The 27663-nt window shown below is 46.4% G+C and overlaps 2 protein-coding genes across 2 annotated transcripts; one reads left to right on the top strand and one right to left on the bottom strand.

The window, feature by feature from the left end:
• The first annotated feature begins 3137 nt into the window (after positions 1-3137).
• On the top strand, positions 3138-4883 carry LOC123048623 (protein ROOT PRIMORDIUM DEFECTIVE 1). The gene has a single exon (XM_044471686.1). The coding sequence runs from the start codon at positions 3262-3264 to the stop codon at positions 4387-4389; it is 1128 nt and encodes a 375-aa protein (XP_044327621.1). The 5' UTR covers positions 3138-3261; the 3' UTR covers positions 4390-4883.
• Positions 4884-6145: 1262 nt separating this feature from the next.
• LOC123184107 (uncharacterized) lies at positions 6146-6933 on the bottom strand. Its single transcript, XM_044596321.1, has one exon. The coding sequence runs from the start codon at positions 6931-6933 to the stop codon at positions 6148-6150; it is 786 nt and encodes a 261-aa protein (XP_044452256.1). The 3' UTR covers positions 6146-6147.
• Positions 6934-27663: the final 20730 nt, after the last annotated feature.

The following is a 27663-nucleotide window of genomic DNA, read 5'->3' as shown; positions in this document are numbered from 1 at the left end:
TCTTTATTAGTTGGCTTTTTCTATGAGAGTATTTTTCAGATGTTGGGTGAGTTTAAATATATAAACATAATACTGTACAATTTGTGCGAAAACTGCACTATTATATGATAATTCTTTGTATACAAAAAATGCAATTCCAATGAAAATTTATGTGCAAGCTTTTTAAAATAATTTTATTTATTCTTGAAGGGTAATACCAATGCCACTATTTCATTCTTCCTTATAAAACTTCATTATGTTAATAATTTTTAATTTTGGGTTCTTTTTAAGGGCAATACCAATGTAATTAATTAACTCCTTCCGAGGAAAAGTTTATGTAGAAAATTTCACTATTACGTGCTTACTTCTGCATATTTTTAAAAAGCATATTTTTTGTGTATTGTGTGCACATTATTTTATTATTTGTTTTAGATTTATTTCATTTTGTTTCTTCTTAAAGAGTAATACCAATGCCACTAATTCGTTTTTTCTTAGAAACTTATTTGTTTTTAGGTTTTATATATTTTTATTCTTTAAGGGTAATACCGATGCCACTGATTTATTCCTTCTTATGAAACTTCATTTTTGCGTAAATTTAACTATTATATATTAATACTTGCATATTATATAAAAAATACAAGTTCTGTGTAAATTTTCTCATTCTTTCTTACAAAACTTTGATATCTTGAAAAAATATATTTTAATTCTTTATTCTTTAAGGGTAATTCGGATGCGAATAATTCATTCATTTTCAAAAAAAAAATCATCGCTGATTGGTGCTCTTATTTTCTTTTTTGAATAGTGATTGGTGCTCTTATTTTGCCCCTCTCCTCCTTGGTTTTTGTCTGCATGGAGTGGACATGATTTGGTCAATGGTGAAAGGGAAGTCTCCCCCCAGGTTTTGGGGAGAGATTGTCGGACATCCATTCACTCTCAATATTCTACACCTTTTCTTTTTGACTTGGAAAAAATAGCCATGGGTGGAAGGGTATGGGTTTCATGATGCAATACTAGAAAGAACCGAGTAGGTGAAATGAAAATAAATGGACCACAGTCCTATTGGGCACGAGGAATAAAGCAAACCATGTCGTATGCCCCACTTTGTTTTGGTCTGATATCTTGGAAAGAAATTTCACAGAAAACAATGTCGTGGTTCCTGCCAAAGCTATGTTTCTAATGCATACCTGCGTGTTTTAAGTTATATAAAGAGAAAATGACATTAGACAAATTCTATAAAAAATATATAATATAACTTGGTACCGTTGCAATGTTCATAGGTTGAACAATGACATCTAAAGTGCTTCTCAAATTTTGTTGAAAATTTTCCTTTTCTCTGTCTCTTTTGCAACAGTAGTGATTTTCGAATGAAATTACTAGAGGCGGTGTTTGAAGATCCCTAAATTTATAGTTAGACAACGACACAACACCTTACATGTATTGCACTTTTCATGAACTTAATAGGATCTTACCCTTCGTAGACATATCACTCTGATATAGTAGGAAGAAAGACTTGCTATTCTTAGAACCAACTAAAGCGAAATAAAATCAAGGAATCGGAAAAGGGCGAAGGCATGATTGCTGATGATCCGTGAAAAGAGAAAAAGAATAACAACAAAAGGCACATGTAGCGCCATCACATTCCTCCTTTCTCTATGAAACTGGCATCAAGGTTTCTTCATGATGAGGGTTTCATTAGCAAGGATCTCCTCCTTTTTGCTAAATCCATGAACCGGATTTCCTTGTGACATCATCAGAACATGCAAAGAGAAGCGCCATGGTTGTATGCAATCTCACCTCGACGAAGCATTGGACTCGGGAGAACTCGCCAGAAAGGAGGTGATCAGATCGGCAACCTACGACGATCTCTCTGGTTTTTCCTGTGACTTGAGATGCTACAAATGTTATTTATTTATTTTTGAAATCCTGCTACGAATGATCTTCTATGAGTATGTTGCAATGCAGGGCCGAGCCCATAGTTGTGCACAGTGTGCAGCTCGCACAGGGCCCATAAATTTTAGGAGCCCCAAAAATTTTATTTAGGCCTAATGTATATTTTCTCCTGGGTGCTGGGCCGCTGGCACCTGGCGCTTTTGCGCAACTCCGCATGAGGCCTCTGCTCGATCAGAAACAAAACGGGATCGATCGCATACAGAAGAAATTGGCAAACGAAATGGCGAATCAGACCAGATCAAAATCGATAGCATCGCATCCAGAGGAAGCGGCGGGCGACATGACGACGACAGGCGAGGCAACGAGCCTTCTGATTTCCGATTGACTTTGTCTGAACTCTGATGAACATGTTCCTCTCGTGGTTTCCCCATCGCCGAAACAGGTACATCCACAAAACATGCTCCTTTTGCCGCGCTAGTCATGTGTGAACATGTGTAGGATCGATCGTGGAGGCCTAGAGGGTTCCCTTCTTGATTTGATATGAGTTAAACAATTCATCAATACATGCATAGTGCAGGCCGTGGTTTAGGTGTTTAAGTACTCCTGCCGTCTGCCGCTAGCTTGTCTTCCTGATTAACTTTGGCTCCTAGAGTATTACTCCTAATTCCTAAATCCTAATTAACTTTTGGCAGAGATCGTTACTTTGTTAGAGATCGGTACTTGCCTCATTGATGAAAGATCACAATATACCAGTTTATCAGGACAGGACATGAGACTGGGTTAGTTAGACGGTTCATCTAATTGTCAAACATTGACACATAATCTCCAATTGTTATGTGCTGACTGCTGATGTATCGCTTTAATTTTATTTTATTCATCTTCTGTATATCTTGTGTTTCAGTAATACAAATTTGAGTTATCATAGGGAGAAGATTGATTACGAGGATATCATGAAAGACTTCACTTCAAAAAATACTAAAAGAATGACGTTTGTTCAAATAAATATTATACATCGAAAGTTGAATAGGTATGATCTTTTATGTACCCAATTGTTATGTAAGACATTATATCATATACATTATGACTGCTCATTAGTTCATTTTTTCTAGTGAGCTAGGGCCCCACTTTTTAGTTTTGCACAGGGCCCCGGGTTTTGCCGGCCCGGCCCTGTTGCAATGTATTGCGCAGATGGGAAATATAATTCCAGGAATCGTTTGAATTTTTGCACATTCATCTCCAGAAAGAGATCTCGGCGCCGCATTTGGTTTTCGTTGGGTTTGGCGACGAAGCCCTTGGTTGGAGAGAGACGCCGCATCCATTTGGAGCCCATTAGGCCCATCGTTTTAGCGGCTTCACGCCGCACAGCGCACCGCCGCCGAGACCCCGACGCCGATGACGCTGCTGCCGGCGCGGCTGCTGCACGCGCGCGGCAAGACCACCGCGGCCCAGCACGTGGCGGCGCGGCATCTCGACCACACATTCGAGAAGCTCGTGGCCTCCAGCCTCCCGCTCGTGGCGGCGTCGCCGCTGCTCGATGCGCTCCGGGCGTCGCCCGAGCCGCTCGCGCTCCCGGACCTCGCCCGCCGCCTCCCTCTCCGCCTCCACCGCCGCGGCCCACTCCACTTTCTCCGCCTCTTCCCGCGCGTCTTCGACCTCCGCCCCCCTCTCCCGCTCTCCCTATCGCTCACCGCGCCTGCCGCCTCACTCCTTGCGGTCGCATCCTCCCCCGACGCGGCCGCGCGGATGCTCCACCGCCTCCTCGCCATGTCCGCATCCCGCTCCGTCCCTCTTCGCGCCGTGTTCCGCGTCTGGCGCGAGCTCGCTCTGCCCGACGACTTCGAGGATTCCGTCGTCGCGCAGCATCCCCACCTCTTCCGCCTCTCCCCCAATCCCGCCGAGCCCAGAACCCACGTTCTACACCTTGTCGCGGATCCGACGAAGGGGGATTTCACTCCGGCGGTGGATAAGAACCGGCCGGAGAAGTACGCTTTCCAGCTGCAGTTCCCGCCAGGGTTCAGGTTGACCAAGGAGTACCGGAAGAAGGTGAAGGAGTGGCAGCTGCTGCCATATGTTGGACCGTACGAGGTAGTGGAGCAGAGGATTGGCGCGAGCAAGAGGGTATCGAAGATGGCGAGGAGGAAGATGGAGAAGAGGGCAGTCGGAATTGCACACGAGTTTCTGAGCTTGACAGTGGAGAAGATGGTGGAGGTGGAGAAGTTCAGTCAGTTCCGTAAGTGGTTTGGGATCGACGTGAATGTCAGGGACGTATTCTTGGATCATCCTGGGATATTTTACCTCTCGGCAAAGGGAAAGCGGCATACGGTGTTCCTGCGGGAAGCATATGATCGTGGCAAGCTTGTTGAGCCTAATGATGTTTCAGAGGCACGAAGAAAGCTTGTTGAGCTCATGCTCTTGCGTCGCCATGGCCTTGGGAACGCCAATTCTAATGCCAACATGTCTTCAAATGGCAATGCCGGTGCCAAAGAGAGCGATGACGATTTACAGGAACTGGAGCTCTAGTAGTGTGATGTATCTGTGAAGCTGCAGGACAGGACAAGAAGGAGGTTGTGCAATTCATGGATATACTTGTTTAGCGTAACCTGTTAAGCAGGTGTTTGGCCCAACTTGGACGGCGCATATAAGTTAGTGGTGCAGATCCATATGATGATGACGATGGATGTTTCTTCAGGGATGGTGGTCAATTGGCATCATATGCTAGCCAGTATACTCAAAACTCAGATTACATCTCCCTGAGCTAGGCATGTTGGTAGGTCAAGAGTGAAGTTCAGTAGCACTTAGCTGATCGGTAATGTATCTTTATCCTGACTGAAAAAGTTTTGAAAGCTCATGTTGTGTCAATTAAGTTTGATAGGTCAAGACTCAAGACTGAACCTCAGTAGCACTTGGTTGATTGGTAATACATCTTAAGTGATGAGTTTTGTTTGAGTTCCTTGGTGTTGCTTATTGTTGTTTCGTCGTTGCGACATGCCTAATGAAGGACCTCAGTTGTGCAATATGCTAACCTAGACCAACAACTACAGTTAATTCTCAGTTTATCCACCAGATTATTCTTTCTGCAGGATAATTGTGTAGATGCAGGTAAGGAAAGCTTTGAATTGTTATTGGTATGATGCTTATTTGGGCTTTTCTGCAATCCACTTTATGTTTTTCCTAGTTTATCCTGAAATTTGAAAGTCCTGATTAAGTTGATAGGCACCTGTAAATATTTGAGATGGAACCTGATTTGCATTATATGGTGTATGTGCTTATGCAATTGTATACTGCATGTAGTTGGACGTCTTGTGTATTCTGGCTTATCCATGGACCATTGTAGAATATCATAGTTGGCACGTATGATATACGGAGTACAATCAAGTGCTCCGATAGAATATTCACTATTGTACTAAGAAAGCCTGGTGCATCTAGCTCCCGGATTTTCATGCTCTTCAATCTGTTCCGGTCGCCTTCTTGTTACTGACAAGTGCTTAATACACGAAAAAGTCCTTGCATATTCTTTCCCTTATCCTTCTAGCTTGATGATTTGTTCTTCATGTCAAAGTTTATATTTAATTTAACATGTCAAGTTGGCATCAAACAGGTTTATGCTGTAACTCGAAGAAAAGCTTTAGATATGAAGGTCCTTGACTCTTATATGAATTGTCAAATACCCCCTCCGTAAAGAGGAGGTACTACCTGGTTTCTCTGGGGATGGTCTGAACTGAAGCCAGTTTACAGAAACCAATGAGTTTGTCAGTGTTACTGATACTGACAGTTCTGAGCTGAAGGAGCTCAACTGGGGTGCAAATCATGGTATCCCTGATGCTTTGGAGAGGGCTACGGACAAAATGCAGCTATTCTTGAAGAGACAAAAGTTGTAGTTTTGCACAACTAGCTGTGTTTTCAGTTGTCAGTCTACCAGTTCATTATCTCAACTTATAAATCTGGATTTTGGCCAGGCTATTACTGCTGAGCTTTAATGTCGGGGTGTGATCGGGTTGTCCTGGTGCTATCTGCATTTAAGCTAGCAGGAAGAATTCAACCAGCCTGTAACATTATTCTCCAGTTTGTAGCAACATACCTTTTTGGTGGCTCAAGGTTAATGTGACATGAAGGGAGGCGATTCTGTGCAAAAACAGATAGTACTACTTTAGAAGTCTGCAAAACTGAAACTACATACAGTATGCCACTGTTATCCTATACTACGTTTCTTCTACTGTCGTCACTGCCACTACATGTTTCCTGTTTTCCTCTTCTAACATCCTGACTGTCTATACAGGGTTAGAAGGGAGTAAGGATGTTCAGAAGTGAAACTCTAGAGTGCAGCAGTCTTCTGAAAACCTTCTCGCTCCCGGTCTCCAGCCCACCAATGGATTCCTCTAGCTTCTCTAGCCTCTCCAACGCCACCATCGCTGTCTCTGGTGCTGCCTTCTTGGCGGACGGCCTGATGCTCAGCCTGGCCAGCCACTTGTTTGAAGGCACTTGCATGTCCGGTGACATTGCTGCACACTCCATGAAGATGGCCTCCGATGCTTCCACAGTGGCCGCACCAACCTCTGCCACAATGTTGATCACCTCATTGTTCGTGGTATCCAATGGCCTCAACGTGCCCCTGGCGGCATGTCGCATCGTGGTGACAAGGCGGCACAGCTCCTTCTCTGTCCGCCTGTGTGCACGAAGCGATGCAGTGACCATCATGCCGTCCCTGCGCCTAGTGCCGACCTGCTGCTCCGCCACGCACTGCTTGAGCGTGACGAGCGTCGACAGGAATGTGCCGTAGGCGTCAACAAGCACAAGGAACCTTTCGAGAATTTGGTCGCAGGCGGCGGTGGCTGTGTGGAGTGCCGCCACAGCCTGCGGCAGCGCCAGGAGCTCACCGAGCGCTGCCAGGACGGCATTGACGAGGGCGATGCCGGAGGACTGACCGGCAGCTGCTCTGGCCGACCATGACCTGAGCGCGCGGATGCTGTCGTCCAGGTGCGCCAGCACGGGGTGCGGGTGTTCGCGTGGCAGGCTGGCCGATCGGGCGTGCGCCGTGGCAGCCGTCGTCTTCCCCGCTGGTCGCATTGCTAGATGCATCCTGTGATGAGTGCTCTCTGTTGGTACGCTGCGGCTGCTTGTCTCGTCGGTTTCTCGATGCGTTTGTGAGTGGAGCTCCAGTAGCAACTGGGGCAGCCTATAAATGGTTCGTGGCCGAGCTGGTGGCTCGCTCGAAGAAAATACGAAAGAAATCGGTGCCACTTGTGAGTTGGTGCGGCGCTAAACGAGCTGCTGTTTTCTGGATTCCGGCATGACGGCAAAACTGCTGGTTGGGACTTTTGGATACGTTGAATTCAAAACAACTCGCCTCCGTGCGTTAGAGCTTATAAAAATTATGGTCCTGTAGACGTTCCTATCAGCAACTCGTTGAACTAACGAGATGAGTACGATGAGCAAGCTACTTGGTACCATGAAGTACACGAATGTACATGATTATCATGTTCCCAACCCGTTTATTGGGAACTATTTATACGTTCAAATTTCATAACCTCTTTGTATGAACTGGGGAATACGAAGACAAATCGTGTCCTGTCAATCCTGTGGCATCGAATCGCTGGATTAACACCCTTTGCCGACCCAGGCTGTCTGCGTTTTTGTATGAGCAGGCTGTCTGGGCCTTCAACTCTTCATCCAATGGTCGGAAAGATCACAAAAGTCAGAGGTGCGTCCGGTTTTGTTGGGGCCTCTGCTTTCACGAGAAGTGCGGTCAAAACCAGGCTTGTGAAACGAGTGTAGGTTGGGAACAATACAAAATGCTCAACCACCAACAGCAAGACCCGGTAAGCTAAGCAAACCACTTGCGTAATGCGAACCAATATGTTTTTTTTTAGGTGAACTAGGGATTTTATTCATGATGCACCGAAAAAGGAATACAAGTAATGTCCGGTTGGATCCCTAGCCACAAGTGGCGACCTGCAGGGAGCGATGAAGCAGCCTCAGCAATGGCATGAGCTTCAGAATTTGCTTCCCTACACTCAAATCTATAACTAGCTCTAACAAAACCTCTCATAGACTCTTTAATCTCCTCTAAGACAGTGGCATAAGAAAGAAAACACACGTCCATTAATATCCGAGACTACTTGCAGACAATCAGACGCGATTATCACACGTGAGATGTTGAGATCTCTGGCAAGAGCCAGGGCTTCGCTACAAGCTTGGGCTTTGAGACCTGCAGCGTCAACCAGGCCGTCAAAAGTGACTGCTGAAGCTCCCAAATAATTACCGTCCATGTCCCTACAAATAGCCGTCGCTGCATCTGATCTTCCATTCCGCGAAACCGCTCCATCAACATTAATCTTTGCCCTGGAGAAATCCATCCCCTCGAACGCTGTTGAGGCAAGCGTATATTAGCTGCAGGTTTCCTAACAGAGACGATCTCAAGGTCCTCCAAGTAGGGATTTACAAAGCACATTGTGGACACAGGGCTCTGAAATTCGTCATCATGTATTGCCCTCCTCCTAGCCCACCAGATAGCCCACATAGTGACCAAAACCCTTGCCAGTTCTTGCTGTTTCATAGATTCGAAAAGCGAAAAAAGCCACAATCTGGGATCTTCAGTTCGGTTGGCCATCAAATGTTCAAGAGTCTCCTCATCGCCCAGGGCCCTACACATAGTGCCATACGACAATCAAATAGCGAATGCCGCCAAGTATCCCTCTCTGCACCACATAGTGAGCATGCCGACATATCCGCCATCTTCCTGGCATGTCGTGTAGTTCCTGTGGGCAGTGACATATGAGACAGTCTCCACACAAAGATCCTGACTTTTGAGGGTACCTTAACCTTCCACAGCGAAGACCACACCTTTCTATCTTGTTCTTGGTTCGAGTGACTTGCCCTGTGCTCTAGCCAATCCTCTCTCTTGAACTTGATCCCGTTGATCATCCTATAAGCCGATCGGACTGAAAAGAAGCCCTTTCTATCATAGTGCCAAGCCCAGAAATCTGGCTGCACCCTCGAGCTCAAAGGAATGTTCAATATCACGTCAGCATCATGCGCAAGAAAATGATTATTAATCACCTGCTTGTTCCAGGTCCTAGATACGGGGTCAATAAGTTCTGAAACTAATTGTGGTGGGTTCGATGATATAGGACAAATTGGCCTGAGTTTGTAATCACGAGGCAGCCAATTCTCCTCCCACACACGTGTATCTGTTCCTGATCCAGTCCTCTTAATGAGACCAAGTGCAAGGATATCCCTCCCCTCAAGTAATGAACGCCACACCTGAGAGGGGTGACGACCCAAACCAGCATCCAGAATGTGATCGTCTGGGTAGTACCGTGCTTTCAAAACTCGAGCACTGAGTGTATTAGGTTCTTGAAGCAATCGCCACACTTGTTTTGACAACAAAGCAAGGTTGAAAAGCTCAACATCCCGGAAGCCCAGACCACCCATGAACTTCGGTTTGCACATAGTTCTCCACGATACCCATGCCGGTTTCCTTTGACCCTGCTTGCTTCCCCACCAAAACTTTCGAAGAAGGCCATTAATATGTTCACACAAACCACGGGGAAGCTTGAAACATGACATAGAGTAAGTCGGTATAGATTGGGCAACTGACTTGATTAAAACCTCCTTTCCTCTTGCCGACAAGCACTTCTCCATCCAGCCCTGAATGTGCTTCCAGATCCTATCCTTCAGGTACCGGAAGCAGCCCTCTTTGGCCTTTCCAACATCAGTTGGAAGGCCTAAATATTCTCAGCCAGAGCCTCATTCTGAACATCAAGCACATTCTTTATCTCAGTACGCTGCGTCGCTGGAACCATTTTGCTAAAATAAATAGCTGACTTGTCGGTATTGATGCGCTGGCCCGACGCATCGCAATATAGCTTCAAAAGATCCCGTACCCTTTCTGTACTCGCACTTGTGGCCTCAAAGAACAAAAGGCAGTCGTCGGCGAACAACAGATGATTGATTGCTGGGGCCGTCGGCGCAACAGTCAGTCCCTGTACTCCAATATTTTGCGACTTTAGCAAACAAGATAAGCCTTCCGCTGCCAAAAGAAACAAGTAGGGAGAGCTAGGATCCCCTTTACGTAGTCCCCTCGATGGCCTGAAATCATCCATAATGCCACCATTAAATAGAACCGAGGATGAGACGGACGAGACGCACCTCATGATGGTCTCTGTGAACCGGGGGCTGATTCCTAGCTTAAGCATAACTGCCTTCAGAAAAGGCCACTCTAGACGGTCATAAGCCTTCATCATGTCTAATTTTAGAGCACAAAACCGGTTGCCCTTGATTCTTCTTGATTTCATGTAGTGTAGGCATTCATATGCCGTTATAAAATTATCCGTGATAAGACGGCCAGGAATGAAAGCCGACTGCTCTTCAGAAATGACCACTGGGAGAATAACCTTCAACCTGTTAGCTAAGACCTTCGACGCAATTTTGTATATCACGTTGCAAAGGCTTATAGGCCGAAACTGTCCTAGAATTTTTGGACTTGCTATCTTGGGAATAAGAACGATGAACGTGCGATTTATATCCTCCGCTGAATCCTCTCCATTGAGCACCCGTATGATCATACCCGTGATCTCATCTCCACACAACTCCCAATGCCTCTGAAAAAAGTGTGCCGGAAACCCATCAGGGCCGGGAGCTTTCGTGGGGAACATTTGAAACAGAGCATCTTTTATTTCTTCCTTTGTATAAACAGCATTTAGGCGAGCATTCATGGCAGCATCAACTCGAGATGGTATATGTGAGAGTACCTCCTCCATGCCAATAGTTCCCTCCGAGGTGTACAGCTGCTCATAAAAGTTACTCGCCATACCTGCAAGCTCCTCGGGATTAGTACTAACTGAGCCATCATCCCTTTGCAACTGTGTGATAGTGTTTTTAGCCCTCCTAGCACTCGCCTTCTTTTGAAAGTACTGGGTGTTACTATCTCCTTCAGAAAGCCACCGGACCTGAACCGTTGTCGCATCATTATCTCCTCCTTGTAGGACAACTCGACAATGCGATCGTGAACCTTTTTCTCTTCTACCCCCGGACCAACACGCATTGGTTCAGCTCTCAAATCAGCCAACTATTTGCGCAACTCTCGTAGCTCCTGGCGGACCGAACTAAAAGTTGAGCGTCCCCAACGTTTTAGAAACCCCGTGACATGAGACAATTTTGCAGCAAGCTCTCTCACATTTGTGGCTGGCTGATCCACTCGCCATGCTTGCTCAACCGTGGCAGAGAACGAGTCCTCCTGTTCCCACATACATTCATACCGAAAGGGCTTCTTTAGGGCCACCCTTAAATTGCTAGACTCCAACTCATTCAGTAGCAGAATAGGGCAATGGTCAGATTTCACAGCTGTAAGATGTTCAAGCGAGGCAAAAGGGAACCTGGATGACCAACTAGGGGTAGCCAGGGCCCTATCAAGGCGAACTCTGCAATAATCCCCACCAACAACTCTTTTCTCGAAAGTCCAGTCTAAGCCCTTATAGCCAAGATCCGCCAGCTCGCACACATCAACTGCTTCTCTGAAGCCCGCAATCTGTGCACTATCTCTTTCATTTGGGCCAAGTTGCTCTTCGGGCCTCAGGATTTCGTTAAAATCACCTATACACACCCATGGTAAAGTATTTTCTCTTCGAAGAAACTTCATTGTGTCCCATGTTTTATACCTCACGCTTCTGTTTGTCGCTCCATAGAAACATGACAGACGCCAAGGTTCTTTTCCGGTCTCTGCCACAACTGAGTCAATATGATACTGAGAAAAGCTCTTTATTTCAAGATTAATAGAATCCTTCCAGTACATGCAAAGACCTCCACTTCGACCACTACTAGCTACTGCAAAACTACTAGAAAAACCTAGACTACCCGCCAATCCTTCCACCCTATACTTCGCAAGTTGAGTTTCAACAATACAAAGCACTGTCGGCGCACAAGCCTCCACTAGATCGCGGAGCTCTCGAACCGTCGCGGGGTCGCCAATCCCGCGGCAGTTCCAGCAGAGAGTCCTCATTGAGCTCGGCGTCTCTCCTCTAGGGAGGCCGCCTGACCAGAGGTGTCCATGTCTTCCGCCACATCCTCTCCATTCTACCTTCTCCTTTCACTATAGGATCCTTCTACGGGGTGGATGCCACCACCCCACTTGTGCTTCCAGCCCCATTCTCCAGCAGCAACACTGTATCAGCCACCTTGCCCGCCAGGTTCGGTAAAACCTGCCCACGGACGCTAATGGTGCCATCCGCTGAGACCAACCTCTTACGTGCAAACTTGTGGTTTTCCGAAGGGTTATGGCTATATTCAGCTTCTTCTGCATAAAAGGCATCAACGGGGGCTCCCCTCCCTGCAACCGCACCTCCTCCTCTCCCTTGACGACGCCCACTGGCTCCTCTTCCTCCTGAACTGCCTCCTAAACCTCCTCCCCCCCTACCTGCTCTACCTCCCATACCAACCCTCGCTACTTCATTGCTCCACACCAACCAATCCCCCCATTCACATGACTCAAGATCATGGATACCATTGCCACACTCCTCCACCGTATGCCCAATCAGACCACAAAAATAACAGAACACGGGTAGCTTGTCATAAAACACAGGGTACCTCTTGCTCTTCTTGATTGTGATTGGCACAAAACGCACCAAAGGCTTATTGATATCCACATAAACTCTGACCCTTAAAGTGCTTGCCGGATCGATCTTTCCCTCGTTCACAACCACAGTAAACGGTGGTTCCCCCACCTTAGCTGCCACCTTCTCTGCAAGTTCCTTCTTCGCCGTAAGCCCATCCGGCAAGCCCTGCACCCTTGCCCATAACGGGATCTTGTTTAACTTGTACTCATTCACATCGGTGAAACCATCGTACTCCTGTATGATAATTGGCGCAGCGTTGCGAAAAAGCCACGGGCCTCCTTCCATGATTCTCTTCCAATCGCCGAGGCAGTGACACTGCACCAAGAAAAGGTTTGGACCCTTAATGTTGAAAGTTACTCCCTGTGCTGACGACCACGCGTTCCTCATCTGCTTCAGAAGCGCAGCGTGGCTGAACGACTTGGTTGTGAAAACCCTAAAGAGCCCCAGCCAGCGGACTCCTTTGATCAGCTCCTCGACCTCTCCTGACAGGTCCAAATCATCTCCTTCTTTCCCATGAAGCTGTAACCCCACAAACTGGTCTTCCAGATCCGCCTCCGGGCCATACGACTCCCATACTTCCTCCTCCCCGAGATTCTCCTCAGCCTCTCCCGTTGCACCAGCAGCCCTCCTGTGATCCGTCTCCCTCCTCACGTCCTGCGATCCCCCAGGTAGACCATTTGTAAATCCTACTCCCTCTACTCCCGTCTGGACTACTTCCCCCTTCCCTAACTCCCTCCTGGTTCCCGACACCTCTGGTAAACTCGCCATGCAGATGGATCTTCGATGGCGGAGCAACATTACGACCTCGGACGCCGGATAGAACCCGCCGCCTCGGTGGAATTACGTGGACTCCGTGCGTCGCCGCCGGAGGAAAAGTGGAACCCTAGATCGCCTAGGGGAAAAGTGGAACCCTAGCCGTGCGAACCAATATGTGATTGGATGGTTAGAGGAACTGTGGTATTCTCAGCCCATCAAGGTTTAAATTCCGGTGCTCGCATTTACTTCTGGATTTATTCCAAGATTTCCGTCGATGTGTATTCAGTGGGAGGAGATGTTCCCGTCGACGACGAGGTGCCTACGGTGACTTCGTAAATTTCAAGATGATATGTCGGCTCAGTCTTTCGAAGGTGCTCATAGGGGTAGGGTGTGCGTGTGTGCGTTCATAGGGGTGAGTGTATGCGCGTGTATATGCGCGCTTGCGTCTGTACTGTGTTAAAAAAACCACTTGCGTAATCGAGCACTAATCTAGACAGTCTACACCCTCTACGCCATATAGATGGAACCAGCACACTCTGTCCGGATGATGTTTGGCTTAATACAGGATGATGTTTGGCTTAATACAGCGGCAGCAGAACCAGCTTCCAAGATGCCAGCCGTTGATGCATTTTAGGATAGTGCATGTACCCATGATTGATTAAGTGCTACCCCTACCATCAGCATAAACCTTTGCGTTACTCTATATATTACTCTATATGTCCTACGTGCAGATGGTATATTCTAATCTCTCGCACTTGTTGCCGCTGTTAGGTAGAGTATGGTGTAGGATAGGATGTACAACGCAGCGAGAATTTTTCTTTTTTGAGCATCAGTACAGACACAAGCGCTCATATACACGCGCATATACTCACCCCTATGAACGCACACACGCACACCCTACCCTTATGAGCACCTTCGAAAGACTGAGCCGGCATATCATCTTGAGATTTACGAAGTCACCGTAGGCGCTTCGTCGTCGACGGGAACGTCTCTTCCCACTGAAAGCGCATCGCCGGAAATTCTGAAATAAATCCAGAAATAATGCGAGCACCAGGATTTGAATCCTGGTAGGTTGGGAATACTACTGGCCACCTAACCAACTCAATCATAGGTTGATTCGCAGCGCAGCGAGAATTTGCAACGTGAAGCTACGTAAACAGTTAAGTAAATTGTCTAAATTAAACTCCCCCCTCGCCCTAATTTAACCAGTGGTGGGGTCCTGCCTCCTCTACTCCAATCAATGGCCCCCACGTTGCTATTTACGTTAAACACGTAACTCAAATTACGTAGATGTACGGTTGGAGATACAGAGAGGTAGGACCCCACCCTCGGTTGAATTAGGGGGGAGGGGGGAGTTTAATTTAGGCAATTTACGTAGCTTCACTTAGATGAAGCATTATGGCCTGTTTTATATTGCATATGGACATCAATTTAGCTGTATGGTATTCAATATTTAGTTATCAGGTATGCTAAATCTCAATCGACTAAGTCTCAATCGATGTTATATTCGTGTGATCGTTTTTTTTTCTTTTTGTATATTATAACATTTGATTGAGACTTGGTTAAATCTCAGTTGACTGAGATCTAGCCACACCCTTTTGTTATAGGGTATGTTTGGTTTGCACTGAAGAATGCCTTGCTAATGAATTGGTTTGCCAAAATTTTGGTTGATGCTTTGCTTGCAAATGGATGTGTCAATATTGGTTAGAAAATTAACAAGAGCATTGGCATGCTAAAAAATGGGTATCCAACCAAACAAAGGCCACTATTTTAGTCATGACAAAAAATTGGTAGGGCATACTCTAGTTGCAATCCAAACACACCCGTAATGCAACCACAAGTTTCTTTAAAGAAAAATAAACTACGCTCGGTATTTATTTTATAGCGTATATCCGCTTGGGTCAAAACTGTTCCTTTCATTTTCTTTTATATTACAGTTTTTCCTCTTTATTATTTGCCAATGAGTATTCTGGTGGCAATGGAATTTCATGATACTAAAAAGGGAAGAGATATCACATTTTTTAAACTTTAGCGGAATCTAACCAGGCATGTACATTGGCATTTTGAGTGTATTTCATGTCCCATAAAATATTTCTTTTGGTATCTTGTTGGTTTAGTGTTTAGATATTATAAAATAGATACAAAAGATTTGCATCTTCCAATTATTAAGAACATGAGTGACAAATATTTATAAAAAGAATAGGGCAAAGATACAAACACCAGTGCTTTCTCAAAATTACCATCATGTTTGTTAGAATGTATGACCAATCTGTATTTGTATAGGAGAGTGGTTTTTCTACACCACATCTCGTTGCACCCACGGTGCAATCACACAAAAAACATAGCAAAATATTTCAAAAAATTATGAAACTTTGTGGGAATGATCATCAAAAAATCTTATGGGCACGTGCAAAGTTTAGTGGTCAAATAACATTCGAGCAGCTCTCTACAAAAAAGACAAAATCACTAGTCAAAATGTAGGTGCACTGTTTGAGAAGATTTTGTAATTTTTTCTTTTTATACAGATCTCCTCGAATGTTATTTGACCATAAAACTTGACAAGCACCCATAACATTTGTTGATGATCCTTCCAACAAAGTTTCAGAATTTTTTGAGATCTTTTGGTATGTTTTCTTGCCTGGCTGCACCGAGCTGGGTTCAACCACTACTTACCTTTTGTATAGGATCAATTTACATTGTTCCTTAGAGCAACTCCAACGCAGGGACCCAAACGGACATGGATTTTGTCCTTTTTTGTCCGTTTGGTTCATCCGTCTGCATAGCGGACATGCTGCAAACACGCATGGATGAAGGATGCACCCAACGCATGACACAAAAGTGGACACGCACGGACGGTAGCGAGCACCTCCTCTGCATGCTCCCCGTCTCCTCTGCCTCAGCGGCGCCAGCGCCGCCGTGCCCATCCGCTCCCCCTCGCGGCCGCCAGGCCCCTCCACGCGTGTGACGCCCCCGATTCAATCGTACACTAATCATACACGCAAACGTGTACGATCAAGATCAGAGACTCACGGGAAGATATCACAACACAACTCTACAAATAAAATAAGTCATACAAGCATCATATTACAAGCATGGGGCCTCGAGGGCTCGAATACAAGAGCTCGATCATAGACGAGTCAGCGGAAACAACAATATCTGAGTACAGACATAAGTTAAACAAGTTGCCATAAGATGGCTAGCACAAACTGGGATACATATCGAAAGAGGCGTAGGCCTCCTACATGGGATTCTCCTAAACTACTCCTGGTCGTCGTCAGCGACCTGCACGTAGTAGTAGGCACCTCCAGTGTAGTAGGAGTCGTCATCGACGGTGGCGTCTGGCTCCTGGGCTCCCTCATCTGGTTGCGACAACCAGGAAGAAAGGAAAGGGGAAAAAGGGGGAGTAAAGCAACCGTGAGTACTCATCCAGAGTACTCGCAAGCAAGGAGCTACACTACATATGCATTGGTATCAATGAAAGGGGTAGTATACGTGGTCTGAACTGCAGAATACCAGAATAAGAGGGGGATAGCTAGTCCTATCGAAGACCACGCTTCTGGCAGCCTCCATCGTGAAGCAGTAGAAGAGAGTAGATGGTAAGTTAACCAAGTATCATCCAATAGCATAATCCTACCCGGCGATCCTCCCCTCGTCGCCCTGTGAGAGAGCGATCACCAGGTTGTATCTGGCACTCGGAAGGGTGTATTTTCTTAAGTATCCGGTTCTAGTTGTCATAAAGTCAAGGTACAACTCTGGGTCATCCTTTTACCGAGGGACACGGCTATTCGAATAGATAAACTTCCCTGCAGGGGTGCACCACATTTCCTAACATGCTCGATCCCCTTTGGCCGGACACACTTTCCTGGGTCATGCCCGGCCTCGGAAGATCAACACATCGCAACCCAACCTAGGCAGAACAGAGAGGTTAGCACGCCGGTCTAAATCCTATGCATGCAGGGGTCTGGGTCCATCGCCCATTGCACACTTGCACGTTGCGTACGCGGCCGAAAGCAGACTGAGCCCCCTTAATACAAGCGCAGGCTTACTGTCCAATCCAGCGCGCGCCGCTCAATCGCTGACGTCACGAAGACTTCAGCTGATACCACGACGTCGAGTGCCCATAACTGCTCCCGCGTAGTTGGTTAATGCGTATAGGCCAGTGGCCAGACTCAGATCAAATACCAAGATCTCGTTAAGCATGTTAATTGAAGTAACCGCGGACGCCGATCAGGGCCAGGCCCACCTCTCTCCTAGATGGTCTCAACCTGCCTTGTCGCTCCGCCACAAAGTTCCACCCAGAGGGCCATCAGGACAAACATTCTTTCGGACCCAATCCGTGAATCACTCGCGGGTACTCTACAAGCCGAGCCGACTTTAGTCACCACATATATCATGTATTATGTATATAAATATATACCCGTGATCACGGCCCGATAGTATAGCATGGTAGACGGACAAGAATGTAGGGCCACTGATGGAATACTAGCATCCTATTATAAGCATTTAGGATTGCAGGTAAAGGTAACAACAGTAGTAGCAAGGACATGCTATGCAAATGAATAGGATTAACCGAAAGCTGTCACATGCTACACTACTCTAATGCAAGCAGTAGAGAGAATAGTAGGCGATATCTGGTGATCAGGGGGGGCGGCTTGCCTGGTTGCTCTGGCAAGAAGGAGGGGTCGTCAACAACGTAGTCGATCGAGGCACCAGCAGCGACGTCAGTCTCGTATTCTATCAGAGAGAAGAGGGGGAAGAAACAATGAATACAATGCAAACAAATGCATATCGATGCATGACATGACAAGTAACGGTGCCTGGTGTGACCTAACATAGTAGGAGGTGATACCGGCGAAGGGGGGAAACATCCAGGAAAGTATCCCACGTGTTTCGCGTTTTCGGTCAAATGAACCGAAGGGGGAAAGTTGTATGTTCGCTATGCTAGGGATGTGTGTCTGACAAAAGATTGCGTATTCTAATTCGTCACGTCGTTTTGAGCAACTTTCATGTACAAAGTATTTTCATCCGAGCTACAGATTCCTTTATATTAATTTCTAAAGTTTTAAATCATTTTTAGGATTTATTTAATTATTTTAAATCAACATTATCCAGAATAGTGTATGATGATGTCATCATGACGTCAGCATGACATCAGCAGTCAATAGGGCGTTGACTGGGTCAAACTGACGTGTGGGTCCTGTATGTCATACTCTGTTAACTAATTAACCAAATTAATTAGTTTAATTAACAAATTAGTTAGGTTAGTTAACAGATTAGTTAGGTTGGTTAATTAACTAGGTTTATTAATCACAATTAATTAATTAATTATAATTATAATTTTAATTATTTTAACTCCTTTTTTAAAACGTTCTGGGCGTGGGCCCCGTTTGTCATCGGGCCAAAGGCCTTAGCGGGGCGGGCGGTTAACGGGCGTCGAGCGGCAGAGCGGGGTGAACTCGGGGCGATGGGGCGGGCGCAGGCCAGGTGCGGCGCGGACGGTCGGCGGCCGGACGACGCGGGCAACGCGGCTAGGGCGCGACCGGTCCAGCAGGGCATGGCCCGGCGCGCGTGGCGCCGCCACACACGCAGGCGGACACATGGCAAAGGTGAGGCGAGGCACGGGCGAGCACCGCGTGGAGCAGCGGCGGTGCGGCCGGTCGGGCGACGACGGGCGCGGGTAGGCCGAGCGGCGGCCGGAGACGGCGTAGCAACGGCAGAGGTATTCAGGGAAGGCATTGTGCGTGTGCGCTTATGGTAGGGTTAGCAGCAGCAGCACCAGGACGGAGCCGGCGCGTCGCGCGGCTTGCGACGGCGAGCGAGGCGGGCAATAGCGAGGGGAGGCGGGCGGCAGGACTGAGCGGGGCCAGGAGGTCGCCGCGACGGGCGATGAATGGCGGAAGCGGGTGGCGAGCACACACGTGTTGCAGCGGGGCAGGCGCGGGGTCGCGCAAGGGGCTGCGGACGCGTGAGGGATCGGCGGGCACGGGACAACGCAGGCGAGCGCACAGGCGATGGGCGACGGTGCATGAGCGCGTGCACGTATGTGCGCACGAGGACATGGGAGAGAAGGAGAGGGGGGCTCACGGTGGGGATAGCAGGGCACGAGCAGCGGGGGTCGTGGTGGGGGACGGGGACTACAGCGGTGATGGCGGAGATGGGGAGGCATTTCAGCGGGGAGGACCAACGAACGGCAGGCTCCGGTGAGGTCCTCGGGCGGCGGTGGTGCGGTGCAGCGGTCCGGCAAGGTGGCGGTCCGGTGAGGGCGTCGAGCGGCGGGGGCGTTCGTGCCCCGAACCAGATCGAATAGGGGAAGAGAGGAGTGGGGCGAGTGGGAGGTGTCGGTTAGGGTTTTCAGGTGGAGGTGGGATAAGGGAGTGAGGGGGCCCGCTGGTTGGGCCAGGTGGGCCGACCTATTGGGTAGGTTGGCCCGGGGGCGGGGTTTCCCCTTTTTTCCTTTTTTTGTATTTTGTATTTTTTCTGTTTTTAATTTTCTTTTCTTTCCTTTTTCTGTTTTATTTATTCTAGAGCATTTTAGCATTTTCTAGAAAAGTGTTTTCTTCAAAATAATTACCTATGTAATATTTGGCACCAACCGAACATTTTAGTTTTAGCATTTGAAATTTTTTGATGTTTGACAAAAATTCAAATTTGAATTTGAAATGTTTTGAACTGACGCGAGATTAGCGACAGTAATGGAGGTGACGTGGCATCATTATCACAGGTTCACTGTAGCTTAATTATCCGGGCGTTACAAAACTCCTCCACTACAAGAAATCTCGTTTCGAGATTTAGGAGGTAGAAGGAAACAGTGCGGGATATTCATCACGCAGGCGGTCCTCGCGCTCCTAAGTGGCCTCATCTTCAGAGTGATGCGACCACTGGACCTTGAGGAACTTGATCGCTTTCTGACGTGTGCGGCATTTAGCTTGGTCGAGAATGCAGACCGGATGCTCTTTATAGGAGAGGTCTTGTTGCAATTCGAGCACTTCATGATCCACTGCTTGGATTGGGTCCTTGAAGCAACGGCGGAGCTGTGACACGTGGAACACATCGTGAACCCGAGAAAGGTTCGGCGGAAGCTCCAGTTGATATGCCACTTTTTCACGCCTTTCGAGAATAGTGAAGGGACCGATATAGCGAGGAGCTAGCTTGCTCTTGATCCCGAAGCGGTGAGCACCCTTCATTGGTGTAACTCGAAGATAAGCCTTTTCGCCAGGTTGATAGACCATGTCTTTGTGATGACGGTCATACTGACTTTTTTGACGTGATTGAGCAGTCTTGAGATTCTCACGAATAATGCGGACTTGTTCTTCGGCATGTTGGATAATATCCGGACCGAAGAGTGGACGTTCCCCGGTTTCTGAGCAGTTCAGAGGGGTTCGACACTTTCGTCCATATAACACTTCGAAGGGGGCCATCTTCAGACTAGCCTGATGGCTATTATTATAAGAGAACTCAGCATACGGGAGAGATTCTTCCCATTTCTTGCCGAAGGAAATTACACAAGCTCGAAGCATGTCTTCGAGAACTTGGTTGGCACATTCAACTTGCCCTTGCGACTGAGGATGAAACGCAGTACTGAACGACAAATGAGTTCCCATAGCTTCTTGGAAACTTGACCAGAATCTTGAAGTGAACAAGCTGCCACGGTCTGAACTGATAACCAGTGGAATACCGTGAAGTGAAACAATTCTGGACATGTAGAGAGTTGCAAGCTGACTAGTAGTGATTGTTTTTTTGACCACCAGAAAATGTGCAACCTTAGAAAGCCGGTCAATGACGACCAGAATAGCATCATTACCTTTCTGCGATTTGGGAAATCCAGTGACGAAGTCCATTTCAACATGGTCCCATTTCCATTCAGGAATAGAGATAGGTTGCAGAGTTCTAGCAGGCCTTTGATGCTCTGCTTTGATACGACGGTAAACGTCACACTCAGCAACATATCAAGCAATGTCTTGCTTCATATTAGACCACTAGAGTCTCTGAAGGATGTCTTGGTACATCTTTGTACTACCAGGATGAATAGATAGAGGCGTATCATGAGCTTCTTTCATAACCCTTGGAGTCAGATCCAGGTTTTCCCTCGCACATGGCGCCACTAGGCGGCCTTTGAAGTACAAGGCGCCATCATCATCAATAGTGAAGAATGAGGGCTTTCCTTCTGCGAGATAGCATTTAATCTTCTCGACTTCAGAGTCATAATGTTGAATAGTCTTGATATCGCCCACAAGATCTGGTTCGACAGTCAGGGTATTTAGAGAACCCTTAGGAACAACACGAAGATTCATCTTTTGGAACTCTGGGGGAGGGGGAGCGAGTGCACCAGGAGGGACAATATGAAGGTTCAACTTTCTAAATTCTTCGACAAGCGAGGGCTGAACTTTTCGAACCTGGAGGTGGTTGCGGTAAGACTTGCGGCTCAAGGCATCAGCCATCACATTAGCCTTGCCTGGTGTACACTGGTACAACGACGTCCTAAACAAATAGTTTAAAACCCCTTTCTGCGACGACATTTGGAACCGTCGCCAAGTGAGTGTGGGCGATAGGGGGGGTCCTTCCCACAGGACACAAAAATCGTCGGGGATAGGCCCTCGTGGGACCCGGGCTGGGGCCGTGTGCGATCGGCCGAGGCATGGAAACCAAATCATTTCCGTAGGTATGTACATCCCACACGGTGAATCCCAGAAATCATTTCCGTAGGTATGTACATCCCACACGGTGAATCCCAGAAATCATTTCCGTAGGTATGTACATCCCACACGGTGAATCCCAGAAATCATTTCCGTAGGTATGTACATCCCACACGGTGAATCTCAGAAATCATTTCCGTAGGTATGTTCATCCCACACGGTGAATCCCAGAAATAATTTTCATAGGTATGTACATCCCATACGGTGAATCCCAGAAAATCATTTCCGTAGGTATGTATATCCCACACAGTTCTTTGTGTGGAAACGTGTGTGCAAGGTGGCCTAACGCAAAAAGTTCGCTGCTGGAAGCCGTGTGTGATTGTTAGTTGATCGAACACACCTACTTTCTAGAAATCATGCGGGTTGTTTGAGTTCATCGCCCACGGTGTTGTCTGAGTAACCGTTTGCAATAGAAAACCCCAATAAGCAGGGTAATTAGCCTATTATTGATAATCCATGTACTAATCAAACTGATATTTCTTATAAAACACGCCAGATATTTCATATCCGTATAAAAGCAACCAAGATTTTATAATTGAATTACATCAGATAGCTTCGGCACTCAGTTATGCCATTACACAACATCACCAAGTTTCACATGCAGCATCAAAAACCTTTGGAAAGTAGCATCATACACGGTAAATAGACAGATGAATCTCATGTTGGAAACTGCAGAAGCGGAAGGCAAATATTGAGCCTTCAGTGATGTTGAATGTCCTTGTAACATTAGGCCAGTGGCTATGGATAATTGCCCGCCCAACCTTCATCCTCTTCAGCAAGACTTCAATATTGTACCATGGGTGTTGAATGAATACATTCCTCGCCTCTTGACCATGCAGGTGGTTTGAGAGGTAATCATCGGTGAACTGCTTTGAAAAGTACCGAAAACAAAGCTATGCATAAATCACTGTTGTAAATTTTGAAATGACGCAAGGGGTAAAAACAAGGTAAAAGAGTTGGTACCATCCTATAGTTGACTAATGTCTTCTTCATTGTGCAAACAAAGATCTTGCTGTTATTCGTCGCAAGTTTCTTCATCCTCACAATCTTTCTGAGTTTCTTGACTTGACTGATATTCATGGACATCTCATATCCCCATATGCAAAATGGGTCGAACAGTGGGTCTAAGCCTCTGACAGCAGGACCTACATGTGCAAGACCAAATTGTAAGAAACCTAAATATTATAATGATTCCTGCAACTGCACAATAATGTGCTATTAGCCAAAGGACCTTGCTTGAACAAACCACGATGGTAAACCGTAGTGTCTCCCATTGTTTTCCTGCAACACACATAAGGAAGATCTTGATCGGGTTAACTGAGAGTTGCCATACTATCAGTAGAATATGTATTGAGTACAACCAAATTTGATTTGTGTCACATGCATAACAATACAAAATTGTACCCACGGCAAATGAAAATCAAATTGCAGAACTGAACCAAACAGTTAAATGGACAGCAGACCAAATGAACAAAAATAGTTAAATGAGCACGACATTGCAGAATAGAAACATGTACTAGAAGATAAGACAGTTAACAAAACAAAGAATGCTTGAGAACAGTACTACGAAATGTAGCAATTGTTGGACCAAAGTGTTAACTGAACATTACATTTCAGAGGACCAAACTATTAACTAAACATCAGATTGTATATTAACATTACATAGGACAAATCACTAGAAGGCACTAGCGGTGGCCTCGAGAAAACATCACGAACTGTATTTCAAAGTAGACAACCGCGCGGCGGTGTCGACGGTGGCCTTGAAGACGAGGTGATCCTCCAAGATCTGGCGGTCAACACGCATGTCAGCCATAGCAACCTCGTTCACGCATGCGGTCGCATGCTACTCAGCTCCACATTATACTGCGTGTAAAATGGCTGTGGGCGGCGCTTAATTGGAGGAGGGGGGGCAGTGATTTCGGTGGAAGGTATCACTCCGTCAGTCGGGGCATGTGGGACGGGAAAGGAGGAGGATGGTGTGGGTGGGGTGTGGTTTACCTGACCATATTGACGAGGCCGCGCAACAAGAAGAAGGCTCGGCGGCGAGGAGGCCGCGCAACAAGAATAAGGATCGCCGGCGAGGAGGCGGCGCAGTAAGAAGAAGGGTCGTCGGCGAGGAGGCGGCACTGCAAGAAGAAGGGTAGCCAGCGAGGAGGCGACACTGCAAGAAGAATAGTCACCGGCGAGGAGGCTGAGCTGCGAGTAAGCAGCAGTGAAGGTTTGAACTTGGAAAGCAAGGAGGAACAGTGAAAAGTGGATTTTGGTAGGAGGAAGGGGGCGGGGAGATAGATATTTCCGCGGTGGCAAAAAAGATTCGCTCGGTGCCGCGAGAAACTGGCGCGCAAGTGTGGTTCAAGCGAAGGCGGTGGACTGTAGACGACGAAGCTTCCTGCGTAAGCCAGACAAGATGGTGCGCCAAGATATTTTATATCGCATCCCACACGATTCTTTCTAGTAAACTATTTGTTGTACACCTGATTTTTTCATTATATTTTGAAAGACAAAATGGTGTTACGGAGGGAAAGGATGGTGTTTGAATTGCTAGAACATATACGTATAGTGAACATGCAACTAGTACACGAGTGTCGTCTTTAAATTTGGAATTATTCCGGGTTCGTTTGGCATTTTTATGCATTAATTGAGTTTTTAGGTATTTAATGTGCATAATTCAAATTTGAACTACAAGCACATGCTCCAATGCACCAAAGTTTGCTGAAAAATCACATGTGTGTCTTTGGGTGAATCTATAGGTCCCATGCAAGAAATGGGAACAAAATTCAAACATCTGGGTGTCGTGGCTCAGCTGGAATGATTGAGAAACTTGGTTTTTTAATTCCTGTAAATCCAAAACACGGCTGAAAATTATGAAACTTGGCATGGTGTCATGACATGGCACCAACATGCTGCAGTAATTTTTTTTGGCCGAATTGGGACAAGCTTTGGTGTAAGCTTCTTGCAAACTGGAGCTTCCCTCAAGAAGGCTCCTGGTTCCTAGAGGGAACGTGTCACCTCCGTGTGCGAAATGACATACGTACACTGCCTTCTCCCACCTTAATTTTTTTACACAGACAGATTAGACCAAATAGAAGTATCATGCTAAATTTTGGAATTATTCCGTGTTCGTTTGACCTTTTTATACATTAATTGAGTTTCTGGGCATTTAATGTGCATAATTCAAATTTGAACTACAAGCACGTGCTCCAGTGCACCATAGTTGTTTGAAAAATCACATGTGTGTCCTTGGGGTGAATTTTTAGGTCCCATGCAAGAGATGAGAGTGAAATTCAAACATCTGGGCGTCGTGGCTCGGCTGGAAAGATTGAGAAACTTGGTTTTTCAATTCCTGCAGTTCGAAAACACGCCTGAAAATCATGAAACTTGGCATGGTGTCATGACATGGCACGAACATGATGCGGTAATTTTTTGACCGAATTGGGACAAGCTTTGGTGTAAACTTCTTGCAAACCGGAACTTCCCTCAAGAAGGCTCGTGGTTCCAAGAGGGAACGTGTCACCTCCGCGTGCGAAACGACATACGTACACTGCCTTCTCCCGCCTTATTTTTTTTGCACATCCAGATTAGACCAAATAGAAGTACCGTGCTAAATTTTGGAATTATTCCGGGCTCGTTTCGCCTTTTTTATACATTTATTGAGTTTCTGGGCATTTAATTCACATAATTCAAATTTGAACTACAAGCATAGGCTCCAGTGCACCAAAGTTGTTTGAAAAATCACATGTGTGTCCTTGGGTGAATTTCTAGGTCCCATGCAAGAGATTAGAGTGAAATTCAAACATCTGGGCGTCATGGCTCAGCCGGAAAGATTGAGAAACTTGGTTTTTTAATTTCTGTAATTCCAAAACACACATGGAAATCATGAAACTTGGCATGGTTTCATGACATGGCACGAACATGCTGCGGTAATTTTTGTGTCCGAATTGGGACAAGCTTTGGTGTAAGCTTCTTGCAAACCGGAGCTTCCCTCAAGAAGGTTCGTGATTCCGAGAGAGAACGTGTCACCTTCGTGTGCGAAACGACATACGCACACTGCCTTCTCCCGCCTTAATTTTTTACATAGCCAGATTAGACCAAATATAAGTACTGTGCTAAATTTTGGAATTATTCCAAGCTCGTTTCACCTTTTTTATACATTAATTGAGTTTCTGGGCATTTAATGTGCATAATTCAAATTTGAACTAGAAGCACATGCTCCAGTGCACCAAAATTGTTTGAAAAATCACATGTGTGTCCTTGGGTGAATTTCTAGGTCCCATGCAAGAGTGGGAGTGAAATTCAAACATCTGGGCATCGTGGCTCGGCTGGAAAGATTGTGAAACTTGGTTTTTTAATTCCTGTAATTCCAAAACACGCATGAAAATCATGAAACATGACATGGTGTCATCACATGGCACCAACATGCTGCAGTGATATTTTTGGCCGAATTGGGACAGGCTTTGGTTAAGATTCTTGCAAACCGGAGCTTCCCTCAAGAAGGTTTGTGGTTCCGAGAGGGAACATGTCACCTCCGTGTGCGAAACGACATACGTACACTGCCTTTTCCCGCCTTATTTTTTTACACAGCCAGATTAGACCAAATAGAAGTACCATGCTAAATTTTGGAAGTATTCTGGATTCGTTTGGCCTTTTTTATATATTAATTGAGTTTCTGGGCATTTAATATGCATAATTCAAATTTAACTACAAGCACATGCTCCAGTGCACGAAAGTTGTTTGAAAAATCACATGTGTGTCCTTGGGTGAATTTCTAGGTCCCATGCAAGAGATGGGAGTGAAATTCAAACATCTGGGCGTCATGGCTCGACCGGAAATATTGAGAAACTTGGTTTTTTAATTCCTGCAATTCCAAAACACGCATGAAAATCATGAAACTGGCATGGTCTCATGACATGGCACCAACATGCTGTGGTAATTTTTCTCTTCGATTTGCGAAGGTGCACACATTAACAATCAACAAAGTCATTTTGGAACAAGTGCTGTCACGTTACAAATCGGAAACACAAGTATTATTGAAACCGTGGGTGTTCGACCTACCAATTACGTGCGTCCTCGCGTCCTCTTTTTTATTGGCTAGGAGGTGTCGTGCGGGGTAGCTATTTGAGTACGGGAGGCGTGCGATCAGACCCCTGCGTGTGCTCATCAGGAGGAGAGCCCTTTTGACCGCTACCCACCATGCACCTCCCTCCCAACGTCTCCATTAATGGCGTCTGAGCACCTGTTCTATGGCGTGGCTATATGTCTCACTAGACTGAGATTTAAGAGAGAGAAATGAAAATCTGAAAAGAAAGTTTTGCATGGATCTTGATATAAGATTCGACGGACCTATATAGCATCAACTGCGACTTATAGCAAGCATGATGAATATAAGGATGATGACATTGGATAATAATTGTCTTACATATTTGTAAACATAATTAAAAAAGTCACATGCGGCAACGCCCGATATACACAAGGGCAAAAGAAGAAGGAAGCCATAGCAGGAACTAATCTCCGCGGCGGGCGACGACGAGCTCTTTATTGTCCTCAAGATGCTGGTTGAGAGCATCCACGGATTCCTCCACTAGCCTTCCGCGCTCGATGCGCAACATGGCATTCTCGTCCATAAGTTTCTCGACGATGACGCTGGTCCTCTTCAACAAGGCAGTGGTCTGCTCCTGCTGCTCCGCACTTCCAACGATCTTTGCCCTGAGCTGGTCGCGCTCGGCTCGGAGCTTCGC

Source organism: Triticum aestivum, chromosome 1A (assembly GCF_018294505.1).
Source record: "Triticum aestivum cultivar Chinese Spring chromosome 1A, IWGSC CS RefSeq v2.1, whole genome shotgun sequence".
NCBI classification, from domain to species: Eukaryota; Viridiplantae; Streptophyta; class Magnoliopsida; order Poales; family Poaceae; genus Triticum; species Triticum aestivum.
The sequence above is the reverse complement of the archived record's forward strand: the minus strand, read 5'-3'. Positions and strand labels throughout refer to the sequence as shown.